Source organism: Alligator sinensis, unplaced genomic scaffold (genome assembly GCF_000455745.1).
Source record: "Alligator sinensis unplaced genomic scaffold, ASM45574v1 scaffold860_1, whole genome shotgun sequence".
NCBI lineage: Eukaryota > Metazoa > Chordata > Crocodylia > Alligatoridae > Alligator > Alligator sinensis.
In genome coordinates this window covers 2187869-2200159 of record NW_005841923.1, presented here as the reverse complement: position 1 = coordinate 2200159, position 12291 = coordinate 2187869, and the positions used below count along the sequence as shown (strand labels likewise).

Below are 12291 nucleotides of genomic sequence, written 5' to 3'. Positions count from 1 at the left end.
GAGGGAGGGGGGGGAGCCACAGAAAAAGCAGCCTTTGGCCAATCAGAAGTGAGGAGCAGGGCTGCCAAGGCCCCTCAGCCAATCAGAGGTGTGGGGGCCTCCACTGCAATAAACCTGTGAAAATAGTGGCCGGCTCCATGATCAGCCCACAATATTGCCCATCTGCCACTTAAATTTGGGTAGGTCCCTACTTATGACTAAGTAATTCTTTCTTTGAATTTAACACTAAAGCAATATTCTCCTTATGTCATGAATGCTGTTTATTGGGGTTGTAGTATCATAGTCAATACAAACTAGAGAGGTTCCTTCTTTTTAATGTTCAGCTGTAAAAGGTGCCCTATACTTTCTGTCATAGATGTTTAGTAGTTCTCTGCAATTACTGTGTAGACTGGAGCTGGAAGTTGGGTGTAAGAAGGTTGAGACTGGCTGGGCAAGGAAACCAGGACTGGAAAGGGAATTGGGGCTGAAGACAGACATGAACAAGGAGCCAGGGAGAAACTGAGACTGATTTGGCAAGATTGTGACTAAGAACCATTGGATGGGGGAAGGATAAAGTGGTGACAGGTATAATGAGGGTGCTGGGAAAGAGCTTGGACTTGGAAAAAAAATAGGAAAAAGTGGAGGAACCTGAGACTGAAGAGGCCTAGGAAAGGAAATTAGGACTTTGAGTATATGGAGACAGGTATTTGAGGGAAGGGGAGAAAGTGGGTAGGAGTTAGGAGTGAAGGAGCGAAGGGTAAGGAATACAGATTGAATGAGGACCGAGACAGGGGAAACTGAAACTAGCTGGGCATGGAGTCTAGGGATGGCCAGTTGTAGAAAATGTGACAGAGCAGTGGTGCTCAACATCTTGGTCCCACAGGCCAGGGGAATGGCACAGGGTTGGTCCATGGGCCAGATCTGACTCTGTGCACTGGGATCAGGGCTGTGCCATCCCATTATGCCTGGATCAGTTCTGGGGTTTTGCACTTCCCCTGCCCAGCCCAATGCACCACCTTTGTTCAGCCCTGCATACTAGGATCAGAGCCCCATGTCTCCTCTGCCCAGTCCCACATGCTAGGATCAGGGCTTTGTGCTGCCTCCTGCTGGCCCCATGTGTCAGGACTGGGGCCCTGCACTTCCCCCACCCATGCCCGCATGCTGACATCAGGACTCTGGGGCCCTGCATGCCGAAATTGGGGCCCGAGGCCCCACACCCCCTTGGTCTGGCTTCACATGCTGTGATGAGGCCCCATGCTGCCCTGAGCACCCTATTTAGTGCACAGGACTACGACCCACAGGGCTTCCCACATACCCGTGAGGAGCCCTGCTGGCTGGATCTGGCCTGCAGACCTGGGCATGTAGCACCCCTGTGATATAATAGAGATGTGAGATGTTATGTGTGTGGAGGGACAAAACTAGTCCTGGGTAAGTAGAATTGATAGGAAAGGATATGCCCACAGAACATATCCCCTCCTATTCTTGGATGGAATGAAAGATGCCCGAATCTCATCTTTCCTTTCTTGTCAGCAAATATCTGTGACACTTACTGTCAAAGGACTTGAACTCTTCTAGGGATGCTCCACACAGCATATCAACCTGTTAATGCTATCAGTTACTAGCTAGCTGAAGTGGAGCAGTTGAAACTAGGTTTGGAGGATATAACAGTTCCATCTCTGCTGATAATCCCTGTGGGCTCATACACACACGATGTTTATCAACAAATACAGTTGACTGATTAGTTAGCTGACTAATTAGTTATGCAGTAAACACCTCAGTATCTACATGTGCACCCCTATTAGGCTGGAGTAAACTAATTTACTCAGAAGCAGAATAGTATTTGTTAATTCAAACACTGTCCTGCTGCATAGTAAAAAAACACCACAGCAGCACATGTGTAGATGCTGCCCCAGCTGACTGGGGCACTGAAGGACCCTCATGGCCCAGCCAGCCCCTCCACAACACATTGAACTGTGGGGAGCAGTCCTGGGCTGTCAGGCTGACCCCTGGGACTCCTGCCAGCTGGGGCTGCTCTGAACTGGTTCAACATACTGTGCAGGAGTAAAGTCCAGAGTTTATTGCTCCTGGGAGCATGTTCAAACAGAAATCAGCTCTGGAGTTTATTCATGCGCAGTAATAGCATGTGTAAATGCACCTGATGAGTATCAATATGATACCACCTACTGGAATGTCTTGTTTTTCAGTCTGCTTTTTTCAAAATATAGGAATTTGTGAAAGTGTGTGAACACTCAAAGCTCCATCTGTGTGTGCGTATGCTTGTCTTGGGCTGTAGGCACAAAAAGTTATTATGAAGTTGGGACATGGTAACTTATGTTCACACTCGTACCCCACAGTAAATGCAAGATATTTTGCACATCAATAAAAGTGAAGTAAGCTCTTTGCTGACCTTGCAGCAAGATGCTCTTGTATTCATAACCTTACTCCGCCTCAGCGGAGTCAGCTATGGTAACCAATGGCAGTTTTGCCTAAGGTGGCTTTCATTGCCATTTTGCAAAACTTCCATTGATTTTCATGGATCAGGATTGTATCATATATTGGTATAATATGAAGTAGCTGACATGTGAAGTAGTACTTACTGCTAACTATCTGATGACATATTCTATTAATGTAGAGATTTGTTAAGTTTTCTATTATATTGTTTTTAAAGTAGAATTGTCTGACTATTTTGAAATCTATTTCTAGATTTCAAAATCTATTTATAGATTTCAAAATCATATTTCTAGATTTCAAAATCATATTTCTAGAAAACTATGTAAACAGTTAAAAAATAACTTTACAAAAATTCCAACACGTGGATAAGAATGAGGTGTTCTTGTTGTTGAATGCTGGTGCTCTTAAAGATATCCCTCCACAGCTTGGTTATTGCACATGCATAAATCAGTTATTGTATTTGATACAGAGTTTAAATGGGTTGCCACAAAGTCAGTGAGAGAGAAAAATTATAAGGTATCTTTTTAAAATAAATAATATATCAAAGGAGAAAGCCTTTTATTAGCAATAGATCACACTTATTTCAGTAATTTTATCATTGTATAATTAAAAAATTTAAAATGAGCCTTCATTAGTATAATGCTCTTCTTTGTAATATAGAGACTATTGACTGGGTCTATTAATCTCATTTTGTTTATTCATTCTCTACCTTTCACATAGTAATCATCCTCAAGAGTCACAGGTGCATCATTAAAAAAATAAAACTAAACTAAATAACCCATTTTTCATATGGAAGGTACTAGAGTGCAAAAATGGGTAACATGCAAAAAAATCAAAGCATGAAAAATACCAACCCCCTTTCCATGGCGCTGTTCGTTTAAATCACAGGGAAGTGGAGGAAGAGGAAAGCATAATTGAAAATTGTGCAACAAAGTAAAACTGACAGCACCTTTTGAATAGAAACAGGACCTGGCATATTGTACATTAGGGTGGTGTTTTACTGAATATATAGAAGCAAAACAACAGCATCTTAGCATGACCTGGTCACAGGTAATTAGACTTGTAAAGCTTATAAGCAGCCTTTCTTTTACTGTGAAGGTAAATAGCATGTTAAATGTAAAGGGACACAGCCAGTGCAGCATCTCTTTACACTGTTTTTGGGTGCAGCTCCAGCATTGCTTCTTATGCAAATAGGTATTCATATATAAATGATTATGAACAAGAGCACTTGGATAGGTAATTGTGCCATCCTACAACCCTAGTTAGGTAAATGGTGCAATCCCTTTGTAAATAGCATTAGTTTACTGAAAAAAGAGTGAACAAAATAACTCCCCAGTCATGTTCTGTGTGAACAGATCCTTGCATCAGCATGGAACTCCAGAAGGAAGCCCTGCAGGTCTATGCGTCTGTCTCTTCAGGTTTTATTATAGGACCATGATGCTTTCAAATCAACGAATCCAAATTCAACAGTCATGACAGCAGATACGGTGCCAATCATTTTCCTGGCATTGTACCCATTCATGCCAGAGCTGAATTTATTCTGCAGAGTAAACTTTCAAAAAACAGGCCTGTCACGTTTAATGGGAAAAAATACCATAACTTATATTAGAAGAAAGTTCTTGGAGACCAATTCATGTTTAATATGACTTATTTTCAAATGACAACCTCATAACCGACTAATAGCACTTCTGGTTTATTTGTTCATTTCTTTTCCTACTTCTTTTTCTGTTAACATTTTCTCTTACAAAGTAGACTATCATGCACCTAAATAACTGTACAATTTTGAGATATCCAGCAACAGAGCTGAATAATGAGATGCATATGAGTCATAAATGTCCCCAAAACAGCGATCCAATAAACCTAGGTTTTATTGGTGTGTATTTAGAGCAGCAGAAAATATTGGATTTGTAATTTGCTATGGTTCTTATGGGACTCAAGCTGGAAGTAATGTCTTTCTGGAGTCTCCCTGCTTAGCTGTTCCCAGAAGAACTGTATGTATTGATATCAGATTTTTTATTATTGATCTGCTCAGTATAAAGTCTTTTCATTTTCACAAATGTATTTTTCTTTCTTTTTGCTTTCATCTGGATCTGCGTCTAGTACACTGTGTGGACTGCGCTCTGGGTCACGTGGAATGTTTTCATTATCTGCTTCTATTTGGAAGTAGGCGGACTTTCCAAGGTAAGGTCTCTCATAATTCTTTAGGATTATAGAGGAAAAGTTTGATAGCTGTTAGTGTTTGAAATTACTGGAACAAAAACAATAGTATTATTTTAACATGTGATCATGGCTTCAAAGGATTTCTTTCTCTGCTAGCTAGAAATCCAGTATTTTAACTTGTCTTTAAGAGTTTGGAAGTATGTAAATAAAGTTATGCATTATGAACCAGATTATATTCCAGTGGTTCTCAACCAGGGTGCTGCAGGGTGTCATGCAATATTAGAACTGTTAGGTGTGCAAACCTAACTTGCAAGATAAACCCAGAGATTTAAAATAGGAATCCATAGTGTTAAAAACCATTCTGACCTGTCATGGGCTTTCTGAGGTCTTTGCAGCAGAAGAACTGCTCCGTTTTTTTGTAGTGAAAAATTGAGTGAAAAATAAGAGCTGACATTTTCTGAGGGGTGCCTTGGGTCTATTGAGAGGAGCCTTGAGTCCAAGAAGGTTGAAAACCACTGACCTATTCGATGTATAACTGAAATTAGGCACCTAAGTGTTATTCTATCCTGCTATTGTTGAGTCACTGAAAAACAATTAATGTAAAAGGTGTGTGGGTCCCCATCTTCGCTGCTTTTTGGTGACTCAGTCTTAAGATTGAGATAATAGTATGTTACAAAAGTAGAAAAAGAATTCCTCAGGAACTGCATCATCAAACCCATGGTATACCTAAGATATATAGATGACATCATCATCATTTTGATCAAAAATCTGCAGTCTCTGATTGATTTCCATCACAAATTCAATAACCATCACCTGTCCATCAGGCTATCTCTTGAATATTCCAGCACCAACGTTTCCTTTTTAGACATGATGATCAATATCCAGGACAGCAAAATACAAACCACCATATACAAGAAATCCACAGACGAACATACATATCTACACAGAACCAGCAATCACCCTTAACATATCAAGAAAGTTGTAATATACAGCCAAGCCCTTCTATACCAGAACATTTGCATTGAGAAGAATACCCATAATTGTTACCTCACAAATCTCAAAAAGACACTCCTCCGGAGAGATAGATTGTACTTTTGAAAGATCCACCTGGATACCGTGTGAAGAATTGCTTCAGTACAAAAAGAAAATCCTCACAAATCGTACACCTTTAGTTATAACGTACCATCCTTCTGTGGAACCTATTTGGAAAATCCTGAAACAGTTACAGCCATACTAGAAGAATACCCAATTCTTAAAATATCTTTTCAGAACCATCCATCCTAGCCTTTAAACAAGCACAGAACCTCACGAAACTCATCACCAGAAGCAAACTTCCTATCACCCAAACCACACTGAATGGCTCAGGACTATACCAAGACAAAAACCGTAAAACCTGCCAACACATCTCCACCACTCTAACAATAACTGCATCCCACAACAGAACCATCACCAGTCCTGGATCTTACAGCTGCACCTCCAGAAATGTAATACATCTCATCCAGTGCACCAAATGCCCTGATGGAAAATATGTAGGAGAAACCGAACAACAACTGTGTGCCAGAATGAACGCACATCAGAAATCTATCAAAGACAAAAAAACCCAATTATCTGTAGGTGCATACTTCTCACAAGATAGCCACTCTCTCTCCAATCTCTCAGTTCTAATTCTAGGCAGGAATTTACAAAACACCTTTCGTAGACAAGACTATGAACTTCACTTCATCAACCTACTGGATACAAAAAATTATGGACTAAGTATAGATGCACATTATAACCTGCCTGCCATCTGATAACCCCAGGTAACCTGTCTGCATTTTACCAGCTACATTCTATCCCCAGTACAACATTCCTCTATTCTGCCCCCAAACCTACCTGTATCACATCTGTTGTTTCCCATTCCCTCTGAATCTCACTGCCACACATTTCCATTTTCACAGGCCTGCATTTTGGCTTCTTTTCTACCCAGAATCTTGCAAAGAACTTCTTTACAACTATTTAGTTGGTCTAATAAAATATATCACATCTACCCAAATAACCTTTCTTATAAAAGTAGGGAAATCAACAGATTTTCAGAATATGAACAGTATAGACTAGAATCACATTTAGTTGCCTAAGTCCAATTGGACCCTTAATTGGTAGAATAGAATCTGGCTGGTTATATATAGGTGAATCTTTAAAGAACCACTTAAAATTGACTCAAATGCAAATTCAAGATTTTGATTGTTGAAAACAGGAAAATATCACTTTAAGAGAAACTTTGAGTATGCAAATTAAAAATGTGTCTGAATGTTCTGAGGCTGGCTTGAAACCAGTTAAAAGGGAATGACTAAGAAGGTTAATGTGACAACTTGTTGAGCAAATTGGTCTCACTATAAGAATGCTAATTCAGTAAAAGAAAATTCATGAGAAAGGATGACATTTTCACACATTTGAATAAACCTTTTCTTTACTTAGTGCTCAATACTTTATTGATTTCTTTTTTAAACTAGTGATTAGAGCAGAAATGTTTGCTGGAAGCTGCAATGCACACATTACATTCAACAATGTTGGCATAGGTCTGTTTCTGAACACATCAAAATCAATAGAGTCTTTCCCTTAGCTTCTGTGGAATTAGTGATGGATAAAGTAAAAACAAGCATTTATGGAGGAAAAGCATTCAGTGATCAACTTCACCATTATTTCTCAATTTTAAGTTATCTTACAATATATGTAGTCAGGTGGAATAATATCACAATTTTATTACTCAAAGGATGAACTTGCTTTCATTCTTCTGATTTAGAGTGCCTGTATGTCTGAGATCCATGCATCATAGTAAAAAATATTAGATTTTGAAGAGTTGTTTCACAGTTAAAAGATATGCACAATATTTCTGCAGTTAAAATTAGTTGGGATTTTACCATTGACTTCCATGGGAATAGTATCACATCAAGTTTGTAAATGAATCAAGTGAGGGAACTTTTTTTCAATGAGATTTAAACACTGGTATCCTTTTTTAGGACAATTCTTTTAGGACAAAAGTATGCTGGGAACCACATACTCATGAGATAATGTAACTGTTTTATACAGAAGTTAGAAAATAATGACTGTAGTGAAGTCATTGATGTCATTAAGGCCAGCATTTTACCCTAGGTAATTTTGGTTGAAGCTTTTTTTTTATCATGCGTATCAATGATTCAGACCTGTTAGTGCAACTAAGGTAAAAATCATAGAAAATTAGGATTGGAAAGGACCTCAGGAGGACCTCAGGAGGTCATCTAATCCAACCGCCTGTTCAAACAGGACCATCCCCAACTAGATGGTTGCAGCCAAGGTTTGTCTAGCTGGATCTTAAAGACCTCCAAGGACGCAGAGCCCCACAACCTCTCTGCATAACCTGTTCTACTACTCTCCTAGTTAGAGAGTTTTTCCTAATATCTAGCCTAAACTTCCCTTGCTGCAACTTGAGATCACTGCTCCTTGTTCAGCCATCTGCCACCACTGAGAACAGTCTAGCTCCATCCTCTTTGGAACAACACTTCAGGTAGTTGAAGGCTGCTATTAAATTCCTCCTCAGTCTTCTCTTCTCTAAACTAAATATGCCCAGTTCCCTCAGTCTCTCTTCATAAGTCATGTGCCCCAGTCCCCTAACCATTTTCATTGTCCTCTTCTGGACTGTCTCCAATTTGTCCACATCCTTTCTGTAGCAGGGGGCCCAAAACTGGACACAGTACTCCAGATGTGCCCTCACCAGCGCCAAATAGAGGGGAAAAATCACTTCCCTCAACCTGCTGGCAACACTCCTACTAATGTAGGCCAGTATGCCTTTAGCCTTCTTAACAACAAGGGTACACTGTCAGCTTACTGTCCAAAATGTTGGTAAGATGATGGCAGTAAAGCTAATAAAGGAATAAACCCTGTGAAAATATTCTTGGTGGAAGATGGGTATTAAATCAAACCTGAAATTTTGCAGTGCATTTTGAAAAAAAAAAAAAGTTTATTCTGCAGCTCTAAATTTTACACGATGGAGAAAAGAATTTAACTTTGTTTACAAAATATAAAATATATTTCTCAGTAAAGAAAAAAATCACTGCCTAAGATGACATCCAAAGTCACTCTATGCTAAAAATGTTGCTTTTTTGAAAATGCCAGGAGCTTGGGGAATAAGGAGGAACTCGTCCTCCTGCTTAACACAAATAATTACGACATCATAGAGATAATGGAGACCTGGTGGGACTCCACCCATGACTGGACCATGACTATAGATGGCTATACCTTGTACAGGAGGGATCAAGTGGATAAAAGGGGCGGGGGTGTAGCTCTCTATGTTAAGGAAAGCTATGCGTCCCTGCAAGCTGATGCTGGTGACCAGGGTGGACGACTGGAGACCCTCTGGGTTAAAATCCATGGGGAACATGGCACAGGGTACACAACAGTGGGAGTCTACTACAGACCTCCCACCCAAAGTCAAGAGCTTGACCAGGAGTTCGCCCGGGAACTGGCTGAAAACAGCCTAGGGAGCTCTGCAGGTCAGTTAAAATAAAAGAGACACACTAGACATCTCTGCAATTCCAAGAATAAGAGAGGCTGTTTTCAACCCAAATTCTCCTAATAATTATCTCAGTCAAAGGAGGGAACTGAGCTGGATTTTCCACATCCTACATGAGGTGTTCCAAGTCCTAGGCTGTTGGTAAAAGAGCTTAACCATTTTAGGCTTGCTGTTTTGGGAAGGTGTCTAAGTCCAGCCCCCTTTTTGCTTTTGCTATAGATACCCAAAATGGGATTGAGGTATTTGTTTGGGGTCTAATGAAATATTTTGTTCAAGCTGAAGTGTAAAGACAAAGAAAACTTTTAGGCTTGGATCACTTTTTTGGTTTCGGTTTTTCTTTTCTTTTAAAAATATCGGGGAGAAGATTCAACCTCTGAAGTAAAATATCAATGATTTGTTCTGTCCTACAAAAAAAATCTATCTGACAATTACATTTGCATTTCTTTTCATTTGGTACTCTTATGACACTGAGAAGGTAATTTTAAGCGTGTAAATTTTATTTTGTTAATGCTACTGTATAAGATGAATTAGGCTGCAACTATCAACAAGTTTTAATATTAAACTTAAGAATGATAAAATGCTACATGGACAAAATGTTTACCTGCTGAGCTCCTTAATTGTGTGCATCGCTGTGATGGGGAATTAAGATGCGTTTAATAGCCACTTTCAATAGTACATGGGCCAGCTATGTGTATAACTGTGTAAACAGGATTTTGAAAAACAGACACAAACTAGAGAGTTAAGAAACAACAATAACCTTCATCTCATGATTAAAAATAAAATTTGACTGAATTTAATGCAACACAAGATGCCATAATTTTGAAATTGCTTGTAAATCTGACCTTCCATGTCTTATATACAGGCTGTTCATTATCACCAGCTTCTTTTTTCACATACCTTTTATTTTGCAAAAAATGGTTTCATTAACCTAACAGGTATATTTAATATTTCTCTCCCTTTAATGTGATTCCGTATTTTGTACCCACTGAGAAACGGATTTATCATTTTTAGCAGCATCCTGCTTGCTGATATTGAGGATTTCCCCCCCTTATTTTTGTTGTTCTAAATTACTGCCATGCTTACTGGATCCTATTGTTGCCTCTTCCCTATTTCTGTCTCTAGTGACAAACTTCCTCTGCAGGGATAATATCTGAGTCAAATACATGGAATGATTGGAGACCTTTCTTGTGCTTCAGTTAAGCTGTGGATGACTCTTCACAATGCCTATTTTCTCCCCACAGAGTATTTCAGATCACCTCAAATGAGTTTCCTATCTCTCTCATATATTTCACCTAAGCAACTGTCTAAGGTCGATTTGTTCTTCTTTCTATTCAAGGATATTTCTATCTAGTCTGATCAGTTTTTCTTCAGCGTATCTGTTAAGTGTGAACTTTGTCTCGCTAAAATTCATTTTTAGGTTGGCTTTCAAGGTTGAGCTCTGTCAGCTACGTCTGTCATGTGTCAATGTTTAAGCAGGCATTTGCATGGCAAATACCCATTACTCTCTAAAAATAACTTCCAAAATGACCTTTACTTATTCTCTTAGCTTTAATATACAAATTTAGGTAAATGTGAACTCTAAGATTCAATCCCTGATTTTTTTTTTCTTTTAAAAACTCAATCAAGCCTTTCGGATAGGGTAGGATATGAATCTAACCACCACCACCACCTGTTAATTCAGGTAAAATTCCATTGGCTTCAATCAGAATTAATAACAACAAAAATAGCTGTTGTTGTTTCCTATTGAAGCTAGTTGGAATTTTCCATGCATTCATTATCTATAATCAATATAAAAATACCTTATTGCCTATTTTTCTTTTTAGAGTCTTTTCTTATCAGTGAAAGTTGAGTTGGCAAATTTGCAGACAATTCTGTGAATACATGGAAAGTTAGAGACAGAGCAGTAAATCTTATTATTGAGCAGCGTCTTCAGTTGGTGTACAGGGACACAGCTCCATTTCAATCAATGATTTACACCAGTTAAGGAACTGACCCTACTATTTAATAATATTTTCTACTGAAAGAGCTATAGAAATTAAATTCCAAAAGGAGAATTAATATAACACTTCAAGAGCTGAGGGTTAGGGGAATTTGATGTTATTTCCTATAGAAAATATTATGAATTTAATCATTCCTGATTAAACCCAAACCACTTCTGGATTCCAGATGCAGGCACACAGTTTACAAAAATGGTACGAATTATATCTCCTCATCTCAAAAGGAGTAAGTTGCACAAAAATAATGCTGTTTTACAATTAATAGGAACAATGAAGATGTAATTTAGTGCTAATGTTTTCTGTGCTTGTACTGTAAAATAATGGGCAGTAATTAAATATGAGCCATCAGTTCTGGGCTGTATTAAATAGTGTTTTAGATATAAGGCAAGGGAAGTCATTATTCTACTCTACTCAGCCAGCACACATTAAGAAAGATCTAGGTAAATGGAGTGTCCAGAGGAGAGCAACAGGAATGATACACTTTGAAAATGACCTTGAAATAAAAATGGAATGAATATATAATTGGCTTAGTCTGAAAGAAAATGGGAGATGGGGGCATTATAGCAATATGCCTAGTATGTAAAAGGTTTTCATAAAATGGAAAATGGTCAGTTGCTTTCTGTGTCCACCAAATGTAGGAAAAGAAGAACTCCCCACAAAGAATACTTAGATTAAAAATTAAAAGGAGCTTCCTAAATATAGGGGAAGTTAATTACTAAACAGATTACCAAAGACATTACAGAATCCTTACCGCTGGAACATCCAACAGTTGGGCAGACATCTGACTGGGATGATCTTAGTGTTGGGAGCTGCGGATGGATTAGATGAAGTCCCTTCTAGACCATCATTTCTATGATTTTTTTTATATATACAAAAAGTTGTGATGAAGGCAGAATCCCTAAACATAAATGTGCATAGAGTAGGGTAAGTTGTAGATAGTATGAAGTGGGGAAGGAGAAAGGATAAAAACAAAAAAGTGGAAGGAAGATAAAGATGCACCACTGATTACTGAAAAGTAAGACTTATTTTTAACATGGATTTTTGTATTGGTATGCAGGCAGCGATTGTGTAATGGATCTTGCATACATTAGGCTGTATGGTGTTTCAGAGGCATGCAAGCTATTGCATGGGACCATTGCCATTACTGTTCAATCCTGAAAAGGTCAGACATCTGTTATG

The 12291-nt window shown here is 38.7% G+C and overlaps 1 protein-coding gene across 1 annotated transcript in view; it reads left to right on the top strand.

Annotated features, from left to right (window-relative positions):
- Nucleotides 1-12291, top strand: part of NKAIN3 (sodium/potassium transporting ATPase interacting 3) — a gene marked incomplete at its 5' end in the record, with an annotated part of 543802 nt that overhangs the window by 327161 nt on the left and 204350 nt on the right. The window contains one exon of the mRNA XM_025198491.1: nucleotides 4531-4611. Within this exon, the coding sequence (XP_025054276.1) occupies nucleotides 4531-4611 (81 nt within the window). The remainder of the gene's footprint in view (nucleotides 1-4530; nucleotides 4612-12291) is intronic.